The sequence below is a fragment of the Entelurus aequoreus genome, linkage group LG15 (genome assembly GCF_033978785.1).
Source record: "Entelurus aequoreus isolate RoL-2023_Sb linkage group LG15, RoL_Eaeq_v1.1, whole genome shotgun sequence".
Taxonomy (NCBI): domain Eukaryota; kingdom Metazoa; phylum Chordata; class Actinopteri; order Syngnathiformes; family Syngnathidae; genus Entelurus; species Entelurus aequoreus.
The window spans coordinates 37,264,475-37,284,078 of record NC_084745.1 but is presented as its reverse complement, the minus strand read 5'-3'; the positions used below and the strand labels follow the sequence as shown (position 1 = coordinate 37,284,078).

The 19,604-nt window shown below is 39.1% G+C and overlaps 1 protein-coding gene across 3 annotated transcripts in view; it reads right to left on the bottom strand.

The window, feature by feature from the left end:
• The window catches only part of LOC133630115 (nuclear receptor-binding protein 2-like), a 39,837-nt gene that overhangs the window by 6,676 nt on the left and 13,557 nt on the right, over positions 1 to 19,604 (bottom strand). For all 3 annotated transcript variants that reach the window (XM_062021433.1, XM_062021435.1, XM_062021436.1), the window contains exons 2-8: positions 6,941 to 7,063; positions 6,674 to 6,775; positions 6,498 to 6,587; positions 6,226 to 6,266; positions 6,063 to 6,157; positions 5,948 to 5,971; positions 5,771 to 5,857 (exon numbers count right to left, since the gene is read on the bottom strand). In XM_062021433.1, coding sequence (XP_061877417.1) covers positions 5,771 to 5,857; positions 5,948 to 5,971; positions 6,063 to 6,157; positions 6,226 to 6,266; positions 6,498 to 6,587; positions 6,674 to 6,775; positions 6,941 to 7,063 — 562 coding nt within the window. The remainder of the gene's footprint in view (positions 1 to 5,770; positions 5,858 to 5,947; positions 5,972 to 6,062; positions 6,158 to 6,225; positions 6,267 to 6,497; positions 6,588 to 6,673; positions 6,776 to 6,940; positions 7,064 to 19,604) is intronic.

Genomic DNA, 19,604 nt, shown 5'->3' with positions numbered 1-19,604 from the left:
GTCACACAGTTGTAAAGTTAAAGGAAAATGATTAGTGATTTTCATTTTTCAAATAAAAAACAAGAAAAATATGGCGTGCGAAAATATTCAGCCCCCTTTACTCTGAGTGCAAACAATTGCCTTCAGTAGTTGTCTAATGATTGCTTCTCAAATAGTGAGCTGTCAGGGGTGCCGTGAGTAAATTTAGCTTAGAAATTGTTTTAAATTGTTGCAGATGTTATTTCAGCCCCTATTATTACTCTATTTGAACAATCAGGTGATTGCATATAGAATGCTAATGCCTGAAACACATACAAAAAAAAAATGTTCCGGTTCTAAATAGTAATTCAATTATTTGTGTGTGACAGAAAATAATAGAGAACCATTTATTTTTTAGATGGCTAGATATATGAAGCAGGTAGAGACGTAGCCCAAAAGACTTGCGGCCGTAAACGCAGGGAAAGGGGGCTCCACAGAGTATTGACTCAAGGGGGCTAAACACTTTTGCACATCACAATTTTCAGTTTTAATTTGAAAAATAAAAAATCACGTAGTGTGCCGATTTGTGTTGGTCTTTAACATAAAATCCCAATAAAATATATCAATAATCGTAGTTGTCAAAATGTGGAAAAGTTTATGAGGTATTAATTAGGGATGTTCCGATAAAGGTTTTATGCTGCTGATTCCAATCATCCATGAGTGAGATTAGCCGACACCAATGACACCAATACCAATCACATGTATCAACTGTACATTTTGCAATGTATTCATGGTGAGTGCTATTGACAGTTTAACAATATCAACACAATATTTAAACTAGTTCCATATTGTCTTGTATTATATACATTTGTTTGAGCAAAACAAAGTCAAATGTACACAATTTTTAAACAAAAGCAAAAACGATCTACTACTCTTTTAAATCCTTAGATTTTTGCCCTAATGTGTCCAGGGACTTATTCCCTGAGTTTGTAAAAATTAACAAAAACAACAATAGCATTTGTTGTTTCAAGTTAGCCTTGCAGATAGCTTAGCTATGAGCATGCTTGCCCCTGTCTTGCTCTTGATCTGTAACATTTTTAGCCTCGTCCTTCAGTGATAATGGTACTTAAGATATTGAGAAATGCAGTTTATTTGCCGCAATGGGGGTGGTTATTATAATTTAGGGGAGCGGCTCCACACTGTGCATGGAGATACACAATTAGCTGCTATCTTGTCAGTCTGGGGAATAAACATAAATACAGTGTCAGGCTGAGACGATCGGTACTGAAAGGTATTAATCGACTATGACAATCACATACTGTACTTTTTCATGAAAAAAGGCAAATACTGATCAGTGGCCAGTTGATCGTCACGTTCCTAAAATGAATATGAATTTCTTTCATGAAAAGTGAATTCAGTTCTAGAAGGAGAAGCGAAGAAAGCCATCTTTATCAAGGTTGAAAAACCATCCCTGAACAGAGGAGGAAGTTTGCAAGTGCGACACCAAGTATGACCTACATACAACACTGTCATTTGAAGCATTCGTAAGAGACTCAACAATTTTGCCTCTAACGAATAACAGCATGACATAGAAACATTACGGTTCCAGGTGCCCCCTTTGTGCTATCAATACAACTGAATGGAACACTACGCAGGGTTTTCCCTTAATGTATTGCAGTGGCGGGCCGTGCGTTTCCCACCTAGGCCTTCGGTGATGTCCGACTTCAATGATTACCTCTCAAAATACCATCATTTATGTCACCACATGACCATTGCTGGAGAAATACTATACATGAAAACATTTACGCCCTACTGGGCATTGTACAAACCCCGTTTCCATATGAGTTGGGAAATTGTGTTAGATGTAAATATAAATGGAATACAATGATTTGCAAATCCTTTTCAACCCATATTCAATTGAATGCACTACAAAGTCAAGATATTTGATGTTCAAACTCATAAACTTTTTTTTTTTTTTTGCAAATAATAATGAACTTAGAATTTCATGGCTGCAACACGTGCCAAAGTAGCTGGGAAAGGGCATGTTCACCACTGTGTTACATGGCCTTTCCTTTTAACAACACTCAATAAACGTTTGGAAACTGAGGAGACACATTTTTTAAGCTTCTCAGGTGGAATTCTTTCCCATTCTTGCTTGATGTACAGCTTAAGTTGTTCAACAGTCCGGGGGTCTCCGTTGTGGTATTTTAGGCTTCATAATGCGCCACACATTTTCAATGGGAGACAGGTCTGGACTACAGGCAGGCCAGTCTAGTACCCGCACTCTTTTACTATGAAGTCACGTTGATGTAACACGTGGCTTGGCATTGTCTTGCTGAAATAAGCAGGGGCGTCCATGGTAACGTTGCTTGGATGGCAACATATGTTGCTCCAAAACCTGTATGTACCTTTCAGCATTAATGGCGACTTCACAGATGTGTAAGTTACCCATGTCTTGGGCACTAATACACCCCCATACAATCACAGATGCTGGCTTTTACACTTTACGCCTATAACAATCCGGATGGTTCTTTTCCTCTTTGGTCCGGAGGACACGACGTCCACAGTTTCCAAAAACAATTTGAAATGTGGACTCGTCAGACCACAGAACACTTTTCCACTTTGTATCAGTCCATCTTAGATGAGCTCAGGCCCAGCGAAGCCGATGTCGTTTCTGGGTGTTGTTGATAAACGGTTTTCGCCTTGCATAGGAGAGTTTTAACTTGCACTTACAGATGTAGCGACCGACTGTAGTTACTGACAGTGGGTTTCTGAAGTGTTCCTGAGCCCATGTGGTGATATCCTTTACACACTGATGTCGCTTGTTGATGCAGTACAGCCTGAGGGATCGAAGGTCACGGGCTTAGCTGCTTACGTGCAGTGATTTCTCCAGATTCTCTGAACCCTTTGATGATATTACGGACCGTAGATGGTGAAATCCCTAAATTCCTTGCAATAGCTGGTTGAGAAAGGTTTTTCTTAAATTGTTCAACAATTTGCTCACGCATTTGTTGACAAAGTGTTGACCCTCGCCCCATCCTTGTTTGTGAATAACTGAGCATTTCATGGAATCTACTTTTATACCCAATCATGGCACCCACCTGTTCCCAATTTGCCGGTTCACCTGTGGGATGTTCCAAATAAGTTTTTGATGAGCATTCCTCAACTTTATCAGTATTTATTGCCACCTTTCCCAACTTCTTTGTCACGTGTTGCTGGCAACAAATTCTAAAGTTAATGATTATTTGCAAAAAAAAAAAAGTTTATCAGTTTGAACATCAAATATGTTGTCTTTGTAGCATATTCAACTGAACATGTGTTGAAAAGGATTTGCAAATCATTGTATTCCGTTTATATTTACATCTAACACAATTTCCCAACTCATATGGAAACGGGGTTTGTACAAAACGGGTTGTTTTCTGGCGCATTTAAAAATCAGCAATTAAAACATATCTTATGTGGTACTGTCAAAATTAAAATCGCAAAAAACATTTTAAACATTAAAAAATTAAGAAATAAAATATCTGAACTCACATTTCATCTACAGCTGAGCTCGCTTCCGGGGTTGGCCGAGATGGTCTCACAAGATGTAGTTTCTCTTTAAATATCCTTCTTGAAAATGGCCTCGCAAATATATGTGTTGTCTTGTCTAATCATATAAGATGCAGACGAGGCGTGTTGGCTGACTTCTTAAAGTTTAGTCCACAACGTGCTTATCAAAAACATCCCGCTACCGGCATGTCTACATTTAACAACCTAAACGGAGCTACTGCGCATGCTCTTTGCTACTGTGGCATGCAGGGTAATGGAGTTCTTATATTACCTGGCTCATAACATCACTATATATCTGCCTTAAGCCATCTAGAAGGCCTTACTGACAACACAGCGTGATCTGATTGGCTATCGCAACTGTCTGTCACAGTATGTCCCCGTTCGTTTACAGCACACGGACGCCAGCATTGCTGAATCTGAAGGCCTGCGGCAGATTTGGTACAGCATGGCAACATAAGCTAGCTGAATTCTGATTGGATAAAAACTCTATAAACTAAAAACAACAGTGCTGCAAGGAGCATAATATGACATGAAGAGAATATGAATACTTTAAGATGTTTAGGGAAAGTAAATTAAAAATTACTTTTATCTTTAATTATGATCATGATTTCTGGTTATGTTAGGCCAGCAGAGAAGGCCTTGCTGGCCCTGACGGCACACCACTGATGTATTGGATGGTGGCGGTGCACCACGACAACATATTAGCCGCCACACCTAAAGAAATATTTTTTTTTACATGAAAACAAAATAAGGTAATATAATGTATTGTTGCGTCCAGAAGAAGACACACAAAGCCCAACGACCTTTTTAGCTCTTATTGCAAATGTTATGTTAACAACAGGCCCAATTCCAAAAAGTATTTTCTCCGTGTTTTCACTCCTAACCACATAACACTTCCTCATTCTCCGCTGACACTGTGTGTTCACAACAATGGGAAAAATGAACACCATAACATGCACATTAACACCAGCAGGTAGTTACAGTATGAATGGATGTATATAGTTTATTATTTGTGCATTGGGATGCATGGAAAATTTGGCCGCTAAAAAAAGACGTACTTAGATCACCGGAACAGCTATGTAAGATATATATATATATATATATATATGTTTATATATATATATTTTTGTGTCATAAAAAAATACAATCATGTGTGCTTACGGACTGTATCCCTGCAGGTTGTATTGATATATATTGATATATAATGTAGGAACCAGAAATATTAATAACAGAAAGAAACAACCCTTTTGTGCGAATGAGTGTGAATGAGTGTAAATGGGGGAGGGAGGTTTTTTGGGTTGGTGCACTAATTGTAAGTGTATCTTGTGTTTTTTATGTTGATGTAATAAAAAAATATATTTACATTTTTTTAATTACATTTATTTATTTTTTTAAATTTCTTGTGCGGTACCAATCGATCCACGGACCGGTACTGGGCCGCAGCCTGGTGGTTGGGGACCACAGCTTTAATGTATCCTCGATATACATGCCGACAGCGATCTTTAAAATTTAAATGACACTTTTAAGGAGAGAAAGGCTTGCAACAGTGCGAAGCAAGTGTGCCTTCAAGCTCTCTACATTTCGCTTTTCGTCGCAGACATGGAGCGACATAAGTAAAGAGTCCCTAAACACGAGTACAGTCTCCAATAACACCGTAAAATAGATGCTAAAATTTTTGCCAGTCGTTTTTTAATAAAGAAAAAAAGATTAAAAGGATTGGAGAATTCTCTAGAAAAAAATCTCAACAATAAGTAACAACAACTGAACAATAGAGCAAAACAATATTTGTAAGAAAAAAAATTGTTCATACTATAATTAAAGGGGCTGTTTGCAAATTTCTCACAGTTACATTTTTCGAAGCATAAATATAACAAGAGATAGGTTGATTGACAACACTAAATGGGCCCTAGTGTGTGAATGTGAGTGTGAATGTTGTCTGTCTATCTATGTTGACCCTGTGATGAGGTGGCGACTTGTCCAGGATGTACCCCGCCTTCCGCCCGATTGTAGCTGAGATAGGCTCCAGCGACCCCCCGCGACCCCAAAAGGGACAAGCGGTAGAAAATGGATGGATGGAAATATAACAATAACACAATTGGCTAGTTTGTGTTACCATTAGTGGTTTAACAGAACACCTTTGTGTTAAAACGGTAGATATTTTCCCAATTACTAAGTTTGTGTAGTAAAATGTTTTACCGGCCCGAATAAAATGATTGGTTATTACCTCTTCGAGGCCGAAAGAGGCGGGATATATACATACTTCCATATTCTGGTGCAAAAAAATGAAGATTCCTCTGCTCGTCACGATGTTGCCTCCCCTTGCTCTGAACGTTTGCGTCTGGGAATACTGAAAAAGAGGAGGAAAAACAGTATACAAATCACTGAGGCACAATACATTTACAAATTTGGATAAAAACAAGCAGCAAATGCATCTTACCATTTACAAACAGCCGATGCCACACTGTGGAAAAAGAAGTATGCATGAATAAAATAGTTCAGTAGGACTGGATTATCTTGTTGTAATGGCATGCAAAACCCTGCAGGGGTCAGACCTGAGCCAATCTTGATGAGGCCATTATGCTGGATGAAGATGGTGTCACACGTCAGGTTGCCATGGATTATTGGTGGATCACAAGAGTGCAAATAACTAAAATACATGAAATAATTGTTGCTCAGTACTGTAATAAAATGACACAATCAGAAGTTATCCAGTACCTGAGGGCAGAGAGAATCTGGGTGCACCATCTTTTCCAGGCCTAAATACAACACACAAAATGCAGCACAATACTACTACAATAAAACAACAGGAGGGTAGATGTTGGATGAATAAGTGGAAGGTTTCAAAGCATTGTGTGGACTCGAGTACAAGCTCTGTGGGCCATCAGGCTGCTATGTTACATAACCTCTAATCCTGTATTAATAAAATGGTTTTGAGTAGTGACTGGACAGCAGAAAAAAAAAACATTGTGATGAGAGCCGAGACCGACCTTCACATTCATGGTCTTGTGGTTCTTCTTGGTTTTCTTCAGAAATTGCTTGAGGCTGCCCGATGACATGTATTCGGTGATGAAGATGACCTGTGGAGGATGTACAGCGTGTGAGGCGCATCTCGATAAAGATAAAAAAAGTAAAGAAAAAAATAAAATAAATAAAAAAGGTCTACCCGAGCTTGACTCTCCTTCATGTCCAGCCAGTACTTGTGGAACTTGACAATGTTAGGGTGTTCCACCTGCATCAGGTTCTCAAACATCTCCTTGATCTTTTCCTACATCAGATATTATAGATATTATCTAAAATCGTCACATACATGATGGACCACCACAATGTATTTTACAATACACTGGAGTGATTTAGGGCTATATAAATAAACATTGATTGATTGATTGATTGGATAAAAGCCCAAAATTATACACAGGAAATATTGTTATACCTCCTGTGCTTTGAAGACCTTCTTGTCCGAGAAAAGCACTTCATTCCACACCACCTCCACACCCTCCTCAGTGTCCATGGCAAGGGAGGCGCTTTCCACACCTGGAACATTACCTTGACTCACCTGCAAGGGGGAGAGTACATTACTTAATGACAGCATTCCAATTGCAAAACAGTGACCATAACCATGTGTATCATGCATTGCTCATTTGTGTTTCACGTCATATACTGCCTCCCAATGGTTTAGAGCAGGGGCGTCAAACTCATTTTAGATCGAGGGCCACATGGAGAAAAATCTACTCCCAAGTGGGCCGGACTGGTAAAATCCCGGCACGATAACTTAAAAATAATGACAACGTCAGATTATTTTCTCTGTTTAAAAAAAGAACAAGCACATCCTGAAATTGTACAAATCATAATGTTGTGATTTTTTTACACTTACATGTTGTGATTAATAGTATTCTATCTTTATTTGTCATGTATATATTTTCTGAATAAATTATGTAATAATGTTCATCAGTCAACTCATTGTAATTATTTTTTAATCTATCAAGATAAAAAAAATTATATCAAAATGAAATTACAGTATAATCTATGTATTTTGATAATTTTCCTTGATTGATGTACTAACATCATGTGGTTTATTTTGTACATATGTAGCATCATCTAAAAAGATACAAATAATTGCTATTGCGACATAGAACAGCTGTTTCTTTCATTCAAATATTTCAGGTTAATTTCTATACTTAGCAAACTCATCCCGCGGGCCGGATAAAACCTGTCCGCGGGCCTTAATGAAAAATAATCACAACCTGAATGATTGCATAGCTGGAAGGCAACATGCCACTGCCTGTGGCAGTGTCGAGTGAAACCCTAAAGCAGTGGTTCTTAACCTGGGTTCGATCGAACCCGAGGGGTTCGGTGAGTCCGGCTCAGGGGTTCGGCGGAGGTCAAAACACACCCAACTCATCGTGTAAATAAAAACTTCTCCCTATCGGCGTATTACGGATACGGCAACAGCAGAAGTCACACTGATTTGCAGGTGTGTAATTTGTTGTGTTGGTTTTGTTCTTTGAACAAGGTGATGTTCATGCACGGTTCATTTTGTGCACCAGTAAAAAAACATGGTAACACTTTAGTATGGGGAACATATTCACCATTAATTAGTTGCTTATTAACATGCAAATTAGTAACATATTGGCTCTTAACTAGTCATTATTAAGTACTTATTAATGCCTTATTCGGCATGGCCTTATTATAACCCTAACCCTCTAACCCTGGCCCTAACCCTCTAACCCTAACCTAATAACTCTAAATTAAGTCTTTGTTACTTAGAATATGTTCCCCTAGTGTCCAAAAAACACTAATTTAAGTCTTTGATACTTAGAATATGTTCCCCATACTAAAGTGTTACCAAAAACATAACTTTGTCTTGAATTTGGAAAAAAAAATTTTTTTTATTTTTCACTAAAGAAGGGTTCGGTGAATGCGCATATGAAACTGGTGGGGTTCGGTACCTCCAACACGGTTAAGAAACACTGCCCTAAAGGCTGCTCATAGCAACATATTAGTGTACCATATCAGAAGGGCAGACCTCCTGCTGCCTCCTGGTACTTGCAGTTGTGGCATTTCGGACAGTTTTGGTTTACTTTTTTCAACAAGCCTCCATAGCGATGCAAATAATTCCTGGAAATCCCACTTCTCGAAAAATTAAGGGATAAGGATTTTTTCTTATTTCCACAAAAAGACCAATTTGAATCACCCAAATGGGAAGATACTTCACGTCAGAGAGTAAACAATGGCGAACCACAGGGATCCCTCATAAGTACCCCTTGGTTATATAACTCAAACAAAAGGATGGCTCATTGATGAACATTTATGTGCTTAGGTGTCAGGCCTAATCTCTGATTGAAGCACATTTAAAAAATGTTTGATATTCAGAAAGTAAGCCTGACAATCCTCTATCATTACAGTACCATCATCTTTGTGACATTAGAATGACAGCCCAGTGCTTATTTTGATCACTTGGATAACAGGGTGGTTTCAGATTATTCAGATGTCTCCCTATGTCTACTATTAGCACTAAATGCTAGTCATTGATAGGCACCACAGATCTCACCCTCGATGATGTCACCGTGCTTGCCTCGCCGACGGACGGAGATGAAACCACTTTTAGTTTCCAGTCTAACAGGAGTGTGATTGTTTGGTGGCGCCTCAGCCAGCAGACCACATCAACCACTAAAATCTGCTATTAATTCTGTCATTACATCCCCTAAGGTGTAAATTAGCAGGGTGCCGCAATAAAAAAACTGGTGATTTCAATGAAACTTTGCATAAAGTTTCTCCCCAGGCTCAGAAAGGGTGCAGACAGGACACATGACTACAATTCACTGGGAGATGAAAATCTGATTATTGGTGTGACTGATCTGAAACTGCACTAACAAGCAACAGCGAAGGCGGGGATTAATTCCCTTGTAGTTGTGTCACTTGCCTTCAGACGTCAGGGTTTGGCTGTTTACTTTCTCTAGATGTTGAAAAATACTTATTACACAACCTGCCTGGTCGCATGGTTAGAGGGTGCTGGTGTTCTGTTGCATGATCATGCTAGCGTCAGACTGGTACACAAGTCTTGCAATCTGATTGGCTGGCATTAGGGAGGGATTTCAAGTTGCTGTATTCATGTCACAACACTAACTTCTGTTTTGACAAGTTCTAGATCATCTGATCTCCGGAGGTGAAGTATTTAATAGTGAAAGCACCATTGCACTGATTTTCTTACAGAGCTTTTGCTGACTAAATACATTTCATCAGTTCAAACAAGAACGCTTAACTTTTCGAGCCAAAACCAGAGAGTTGCTGTGCTTGAAATGATTAAAAAATCCAAAGCGAGTTTGTCATGTTAGCACGCTCTTTAAATTCTGTTTTTCCCCCCTATTTGGCAGTAGTTAACACAAACTATAACATGTTGAAAATAAGGAAAGGGCTTTAACTATTTAAGGTACATAGAGAAAAATAAACAGTTCCAAAAGCTGTCCGAGGGAAAAAATGATGAAATTGGGGGTAAAAATAACAAGAGAGAAACCTCAAGAAGGTCACTCAGGGGATAAATTCTTTGGGGAAATATCGCGAGGTGGTGGTTTAGGTGTTTATTGAATATCAACATTGTGGTTTTTTTCCTAATCTTAACAACATACAGTGAAAACTGATCACATTGACTGCAGAATAAAACGCTATATTTGGAGTTAATATGTCGTATAACAAAAGTTCTGTCTAACACTTAGCCTTTTGTAGTATATACAATCCACACTCAGAGATGTCTCACACATCCTCTGCAGACAGGTAAAGCGTGTGGAGGCCACTGCGGTTGTCACGGCGGTTGTCACGGCGATAATGAAAGGAGATCTTTGTCTGAGAGTCTGAGTGGGTACACAGTGCGTCTCAATAGTGACAGCCGGCAGTGTGGCCCACTGGTTTGCATACATCATTGCCTACTGGCCTCGTCCTACAATCCAACCGCCGCCACGAGCCCATACGCCGCACGTCATAAATATTTCATATCTATGCCAGACAACAGGCTTAAACTCATGAGAGCAACGCTGACATCTCCTCGGGCGTTGTAAATGAGGCTGTATTGCTTTGTCTTTCTTCAGAAGCTGCATAAGAAATGTGAAGAAAGGGATGTTACCATGTGCAAGTGCATTGTTTTTATATTAATGCATGTACAGTTCATTTGAAATATTAAACTACCCAACCTGTTTTCATATAAGTGGAAAAGTGTGGCACACAGAAGCTAGGGAACATTACATGTGTATGTTTATGTTGATGTACTAGCAATAAATGACTATAAAAAGACTGACAGATTTCTCATTGCTCGCCTCCCTCCCGCCTCTTCGCCATGTGCCGTCAGCGCCAGCACCCAGAGCCACTGACCGTCTGCTGACCTTCACCCACCAGTCGCCTGAGCTGCTTCCATCACACCCTCCCTTTAACCGTCTATAGCCCCGCGATATCACATGTGCGGCTTGCAAGCAAGCTCCAAAAAGTGTGTCAAGCGTGATGACACAACGAGATGTCGGATGAGGGACATAAAATAATAAAAGCTCCCTTTCAAATCTAAATGTGATGAATTTTACATCCTCAATGTTTTGCTGTGGCTCTACGATATTTTTTTTACTTGTAGCAATGAAGACATTCATGATTTTATTCATTGGCAGCCCCCTTCAAAGGGTGTGGAAGTTCTACAGGCTCCACTAGTCTGCTCCCTAAACAAGCTCAAACAAAGTACACGTTTATACCTTGCAGTGATTCTCAACCACTGTGCTACAGCACATTCGTGTGTTGTGAGAGATCTAGGGGCCTCATGTGGATTTTCAGAGAACAGTCTCAGATGTATTAAAGTGTGCTCAGGCATTACTCCAAGCACATTTCTTTTTTACATCCCAATCAACGTGGAATTTAGCGCACATGTTGGAGTACAGCTGGTCACTCCCTGTCCACGCCCCCATTTAAATACGCAAATCATATCTAAATTAGCCATGCGCCAGAGATCCCACACTCTGCACAATCAAAAAATACAAAGATAATGAGCAAGACAGCGAAAAAGAAGGAATTTATCGACAAGTAGTAGGAGGTGCTTCTTGCTGAAGTAAAGGCGTGCCAAAACATACTTTTTGGCACGCAGTCCTCTGGAGTTTCCAGTGAGTGAAAGAGGGTTAGGTTAGATATAATGTGTGAGGCTGTCAATGGTGTGCAATCAGAAAACTGCACATGGGAACAAATAAGAAATAGGTGGTACTACATTAGGAAGAAGGCGAAGAAGAAGATGGATGTGGCCAAAACAGGCGAGGGAACCAGAGATATGTGCTCACCCCGTATGAAAACACAGTCAGTGCAATGCTGCGCAAAACTTTAGAAGAGGTGGGATTAGTCGGTGACTCGTATTACCCCAAAGATATAGTATAATTTGTTTAATTTACAAAAAAATATGTTCATACAGTAGCCTGCTCATAGCCAGATTAGAGTATTATGTGAAAAGTATGTAACATTTGGTGTGAAATATTTTACATTTGAACATGCCAGCATTTCACAAACTATAGGAAAGACTAACTCTTGTTTGGTTACTCAATTTATTATTGGAACACAGGAGAGCTTATTTGCGGTAGCAGCCACATGACACAAAATCGGGCCATTCCTCCGCCGTCTCCGGTGCCACGAACAGCCTGACTTGCATAGCTATGCAGGAGTCACAAAAACACATTGAGACAGAAATAGGTGGCAAAATGATTGCCTAGATAAATTACTAAATGTCCTCACAAATATGAAAATGAAGCATTGAATGGATTGGGAAAAAAAGGTTAATTTTGTGTCCTAGCCTCAATCTTTTTACATTGTTGAATTCAAATGTTCGCAAAGCCTGAACAACCACCTCTGTTGTCTCTTAAAGTGGAACTGCACTTTTTTAGAATTTTGCCTATCATTCACAATCATTATGAAAGACATGACACGGGATGTATTTTTTTTTAATGCATTCTAACTCGTAAATAAACATAAATAAAAGTCTGCTTACAATGTAGCCAATTTGAGGTTCTCTATTCCACTCATAAAGCCCAATAAATAACCATCCAAAAACTACGGAGATACTTCATTTAAATTTTGTGCCTTGTATATTAACCAAGAATTAGTGATATTGTTGTTATAAGCGCCAACACAGACAAGCTATTTATGGCTGCGCCGTGATCACAAGCTTGTGTATTGACATCGTCATGTGATAAACTGCTTCCTCGCTTGTGGAAATGTATTCTAGATCATTAATCATTCCTTTTAACGGGATAGCAAAAGGATGAGGATGTATTCCGCAAGTTGGTACACTTTGACAGCCAATTTAGACCCGGTAATGGAAAGAACGACACAAAAAGTCGCTTGGTTCCACCCTCTTTTTCTTCGTGAGGATTATAAATCATTCTTCATCTAAACGGGACTAAAACAATATTCTAACAGTCGGCACCCTAGTGACAGGAGACATTGTACAGTAAATGATGTTTTATTATGTTTGGTGGCTGTCATGAAGTCTGCAGTTAGAAATCAGTGATGATGAAAAAAAGCGAAAGTTGTGATGCGTTTTTAAAATTAATGCATCACGTATGCTTAAAATGAGCAGAATACCTAATATTATATGTTATTATAAATGTGCCCGTTACTACATTACATATATAATGTATAACCTTAATGGAGGTGTTTGGATTTTTTTAGGGGTTTTAAAGGCAAAATGGAGCGACTCCCATTGACTCCATTGTAAGTGGACTTTTTATCACATTTATTTGCTATTTAAAATGCATACCAAAAAATAAAAACATTACATAAGGATTATGAATGATAGGCAAAAAAAATAAAATAAAAATGCAGTTCCTCTTTAAGTATCCACAGGATGTAAAAATGAAGAATGAAATTGGCGTGAGGCACCACACATTTCCACGTTGACTCTTGTTACATCTCCATTATGCCGTGACAAAGGGCGTACCCCAGGTTTTTGTGAGTACGCACACTTAATACATGAAGCCCCAGGTGTGCTGTTGGAAATGATCCAATTTCACTTAATAGGTGGGTTGCAATCACGTGACCTAGAGGCACATTCGGGCACTTCTGGGTTTCAGACGATGGCTTAGGGTCCTATTAGGCTACTGTTTATTTACCTCAGTCAGTGCAGATTTGGGCGTACTTTGAAAGGTTTAGATGCAAATATACAAGAGATCATTAAAAACATACTTAAAATGGGATGGAGTAAATTTATACACTTTTAAGAAAATATTTTTTTAATGATTTAAACCATTTATCATCACCGAGACGTTACTGCTCGCCACAACTTCACTTCATTTGACACTCACGGTATTTAAAGATGAAAAGATTGGAGGCACATCATGCTTTTACATATGGAAAGTTCCACAAACTAAACATTAATCGGTGAAAAAGTTGGACTTCTTTGTGCATCGCTAAGTACCGTATTTGATTGACATAATGAGTGCTGTGCTGCTGTGATCGTGACGCTAATGAGAAAAAGGATACGTTCCGTGTGCAGTTGATTCCCTGCTACAAATATTAGTCTCATCTACAATTCCTGTCTGCAGTTGTTTTTATAGTTTGAAGTTCATATTTTGTCTCATTATTTACCTGTATATGTCCCTGTTGTTCAGCAATGTTTGCTAGCAAAATCAAGGTTCAGTATATGCTGTTGAGCCTACAAGAGATTTATTCATCCAGTTTATTAATACTATTAAGAATATTTTCTTGATGCTAACGAATACCACCAAAGACACTATAATGTATAATGTGTCGAATAAAGCACTTGGCTTTCCTGCACAACGACAAATGAGCTTTTAATTTCTGTTATGAAAATCGACAACGAAAATACAGTGGATCGGACCAACAATCACAATATTTATTACTAAGACCTAACATGACGTTAGTTTATTTGCACAAGCAGGTCTTTGTGGTATATTTAGGTATAGCAACCACAAAAGAAAACTAACTAATGCGATCTCTTTCCTTTTCTTACGTTTAGTTATGCTCTCAAACACTACTAATATAGTAAAGAATAAACACGATTGCATCACAGAAAGTTTCTCAAACAAATCAAATGTTCAAACAAACATTTTACAAAGTGATCGCTGCAGACACAAGCATGGTCCGATTGTATTCCACAAGATGATGAAAGTGATATTTTTAAGAGCCATTTCCTTCAACACATTTTCGTTTTTTCCTGACTTTATGACCTTTATGAACCACTTCTTTCAGGACTCTAGGAAAGCTATTTCCTATCTCTCTATTTGAATGACTGGAACACCCAAGAACAGAACAGCAATATGGCATTTTCTGCTCAAACTCTACACTCTCACTTGTTTTGATGCTACGATCTAGATGCTTGACCAACGTGTGAATTGAGCAGCGAAGAAGAAAAACGGATGTGACGTCATATGCAACCCACCTATTGGTCTGAAAAAATGACTATTTGCTACAAATTATGTATTTTTGTTGATTTATCTATGCCAGTGTAACGAAAGCCAGCCAGTGCGACTGTGCCAACGTGTAGGTCAAAAAACTAACTTTAAAAAAAAAAAGTCTACCACTTGCCATTTCACAATTAGAGAACCTATTGTGAATTTTATCTTGGCCATGCTTATTTGGACATTACGTTCAGCTCTGAGCGAGAGGGGGAGGAGCTTGAAGGCACTAAAAGCAGTTGTTTTTTAATGCGGGTCTAAATTGATAGGCGTCTGTGTACATAATGTTGTAACCGGAAGAATCTATAGAATGTTTATGAAGTTTCCGTGTCGGAAAAATATCCCTGAAGACTTTAAAGGCCTACTGAAATGATTTTTTTTTATTTAAACGGGGATAGCAGATCCATTCTATGAGTCATACTTGATCATTTCGCGATATTGCCATATTTTTGCTGAAAGGATTTAGTAGAGAACATCGACAGTAAAGTTCGCAACTTTTGGTCGCTGATAAAAAAAGCCTTGCCTGTACCGGAAGTAGCGTGACGTCAACGGTTGAAAGGCTCCTCACATTTCCCCTTTGTTTACACCAGCAGCGAGAGCGATTCGGACCGAGAAAGCGACGATTACCCCATTAATTTGAGCGAGGATGAAAGATTTGTGGATGAGGAACATGAGAGTGAAGGACTAGAGTGCAGTGCAGGACGTATGTTTTTTCGCTCTGACCGTAACTTAGGTACAAGGGCTCATTGGATTCCACACTTTCTCCTTTTTCTATTGTGGATCACGGATTTGTATTTTAAACCACCTCGGATACTATATCCTCTTGAAAATGAGAGTCGAGAACGCGAAATGGACATTCACAGAGACTTTTATCTCCACGACAATACATCGGCGAAGCACTTTAGCTACGGAGCTAACGTGATAGCATCGGGCTTAACTGCAGATAGAAACAAAAGAAATAAACCCCTGACTGGAAGGATAGACAGAAAATCAACAATACTATTAAACCATGGACCTGTAACTACACGGTTAATGCTTTCCAGCCTGGCGAAGCTTAACAATGCTGTTGCTAACGACGCCATTGAAGCTAACTTAGCTACGAGACCTCACAGAGCTATGCTAAAAACATTAGCTATCCACCTACGCCAGCCCTCATCTGCTCATCAACACCCGTGCTCACCTGCGTTCCAGCGATCGACGGAGCGACGAAGGACTTCAACCGATCATCGATGCGGTCGGTGGCTAGCGTCGGATAGCGCGTCTGCTATCCAAGTCAAAGTCCTCCTGGTTGTGTTGCTGCAGCCAGCCGCTAATACACAGATCCCACCTACAGCTTTCTTCTTTGCAGTCTTCATTGTTCATTAAACAAATTGCAAAAGATTCACCAACACAGATGTCCAGAATACTGTGGAATTTTGCGATGAAAACAGAGCTTTTTGTATTGGATACAATGGTGTCCAAATACTTCCGTTTCAACGATTGACGTCACGCGCATACGTCATCATACATAGACGTTTTCTACCGGAAGTTTCGTGGGAAATTTAAAATTGCACTTTATAAGTTATCCCGGCCATATTGGCATGTGTTGCAATGTTAAGATTTCATCATTGATATATAAACTATCAGACTGCGTGGTCGGTAGTAGTGGGTTTCAGTAGGCCTTTAAGATGTATATTTAAACAATGTACATTTTTAAAAGAAACTATATAATACTTTTGAAGTAGGTGGGGCATGGTGTCATTCTCAATCTGGGAATGTATTTAGAAACTAAAATCTTGCAGACAGACTTCAAAAATAGGTTATAAAATTGACTGTGAAGCCAAATTAATGCAGAATTTACATCAAAGCATATCTTAATACATATTAACTTGACCACAAGGAAGTGTCTTAAATGTAGATTACAATAATCATAGGTTCCATTTAACTTTCTATGTGGGTAACACGAGTAAACACGGATAAATAAACCCCATGTAACTTTAACTGTTATTTATAAAAAGATATGCAGAGTATGCCAACAAAAACTTTCCTGGACACTACTATAGTGAGATATCAGATGTACAGTGACATGAATATTAGCTTTAAAATTAGCGTACACATTCATGGAGCCCAGGAAACAACCTGAATGTTTCTTGAAATTATCTGTGCGTGTTATATTACAAATTAAATTTGTGCAAATTAAACCCAGCCCACTGCCACAGAAAGTGGCTAATAAGAATTAATGAACTTTTGTTACTTTGTAATCGTGTTTAAGCTGTGAGCTTCAAGTAAACAAGGAGTAACTTGAGAGATGAAGGGACATTATGTTACAATACAAGAAATAGATACAGTAGTAACCAAATGTGAAATGTTATATAGTAAATGTCCTTTATAATTGATGAGATATGGCTATGAATGCTCATTGTGACTTCATCACATGATGTTGGCAGCGGGTGGTGTTTTGGCTCTTCGGACACAAAGCAAAGGTCAAGGGCGGTCATTGGGCAGATATTATTAAATGAAATTTCCAGAGCTCAGCCCTCATCACATCTTCATTTTCCTGGTCAACTTTCAAGGGATGCAGCCGAGCGAGGCGGCGAAAGGCACGTGTGTAAATGAAACGAGTGCGCTGCATGGAGGGTCCTTCACAAGACAGTCTCTTTCAGCTGTCACATTTGCAGCTGAGATTACTGCAACTGTCTTCGATCCTATTGTCACCGGGACAAAGCCCCAGATTTACAAGGCCGGCAGGGGAGGGACGCATTTAAAGCGTGGCGAGCTGCACCGACCGCGACGTGACGAGCATAGCAAGTGCTGAGTGGCCTTGTTGTGTAAGAATTTCACCCTTTGCTATAGCACACTTATCTTCAGAAATTAGCATTTCATCTGCCATCTCCAGGACAGGCATGACAGACATGTATCCCTCGTCAAGGCACACTTTCAAGTCCTGAAAAGCCGGTTGAGCAGCAACTGAAACCTTTTGAATACCTATGCACCTTTTCAACTTGGGCCGCATATAATAGCGAAAAAGCAGAGCCAAGAAACGTCTGTGCACATTTTAATGAAGTCTTGACCTTTCAGACTTTTCTTGACTTTTCAGACTTTTACCGTTCTACTTCCACCAATCATTCAAGCCTAGATCTGCCAATGTTGTATATTTACTTAATAAACAATAGATAAGAGCCCTTTCCAAGCAAGACCAGTCTCTCTCTACAAGTTATTGCTGACTCAATAAATAAAGTGGCCGTAGCGCCGCCATGTGTGTACTTTTCTGCATTGTACAATCAAAGGTGTAGCACTTAAAGGTCCCAATGTTGCCCTACTTACTGCGTCTGCAATGGAAGCATTAGTTAGCAATAGGGCTGCAACAACTAATCGATTAAATCGATTAAAATCGATTATAAAAATAGTTGGCGATTAATTTAGTCATCGATTCGTTGGATCTATGCTATGCGCATGCGCAGAGGCTACTTTTTTTATTTTTATTTTTTTTTTTTTTTTTATAAACCTTTACTTATAAACTGCAACATTTACAAACAGCTGAGAAACAATAATCAAAATAAGTATGGTATTAGTATGGTGCCAGTATGCTGTTTTTTTTTCAATAAAATACTGGAAAGGATAGAAATGTAGTTTGTCTCTTTTGTCCGATTATTAATCGATTAATCTAAGTAATAATCGACAGATTAATCGGTTATCAAATTAGTTGTTAGTTGCAGCCTTGTTAGCAACAGTGCTGCTTCTGTGCTGCATTTGAAACGGCTGGGAAATCAGAAATATCCCAGTTGGAACTTTTGTAGGTCTGAACTTCTAGTCATATGTAAACAAAAAAACCATGTCTAACAACCGTGCTTTATTTGTGAGGTGCATTTCAGCAGTACCAAGCTTGTTTCAATGCTTCATTCAGTCATTGGTTAAATAATTTAGTTTAAAAAAAACCAACTATTTGTAGGCGTGTGCATCAAGGTTCTGCCAAGAGAACATGAAGTGCCGACAGTGTGAAACACTCAGCAGGACCACATGGCTCATGTGTTTCCACTACTGTTAAAAATACATGTTTCCTTAACAGATAAAACATTTTCCAATTTTGCCATCAAGTCACAATTCACTGTTCTGGCTCCACTTTGCATAATTGGATAAAGGGGATGTGTTTATCCAACCATACAGTTTAGAAGAGTCATGATGATGACTTTCTGCCCTGTTAGCCATCTAGGAACTGCCTCCCCCACGGTGAGGAGAGCGGAGGATCAGGCTGAGGGTTTAACACAGATTGGCCTTTTTTTAGCCAGCGGCCCAGTTCCAGGAAAACAAGCAGCACTTCTACGAGTTCTCCAAAAAAAGGTGTTTTTGTTTTTCTTGCCTATAGCTGGCTTGCCTACCGTTACTTTACAAAATGCAATTGACTGTGGAGTACTTGGAGCAGCAGCAGTGTGCCTGCATTAAAACGCCTTCCTAATGACAAAGCAGGGAATGTGTGTGCGGCCTTACTGCAGTGCAGCGTTTGTAGGAAAGAAAAGGGGGAAAAAGAAGGTGACTCAGGTTAAAAGGGAAGTGCACTTTTTGGGGAATTTTGCCTATCATTCACAATCCCTATGTAAGACAAAGAAGCAAACGTTCTTTTTCATGCATTCAAAATCGTAAATAAACATTAGCATAAGTCTGCTAACAATGGAGTCAATGGAAATCATCTATTGT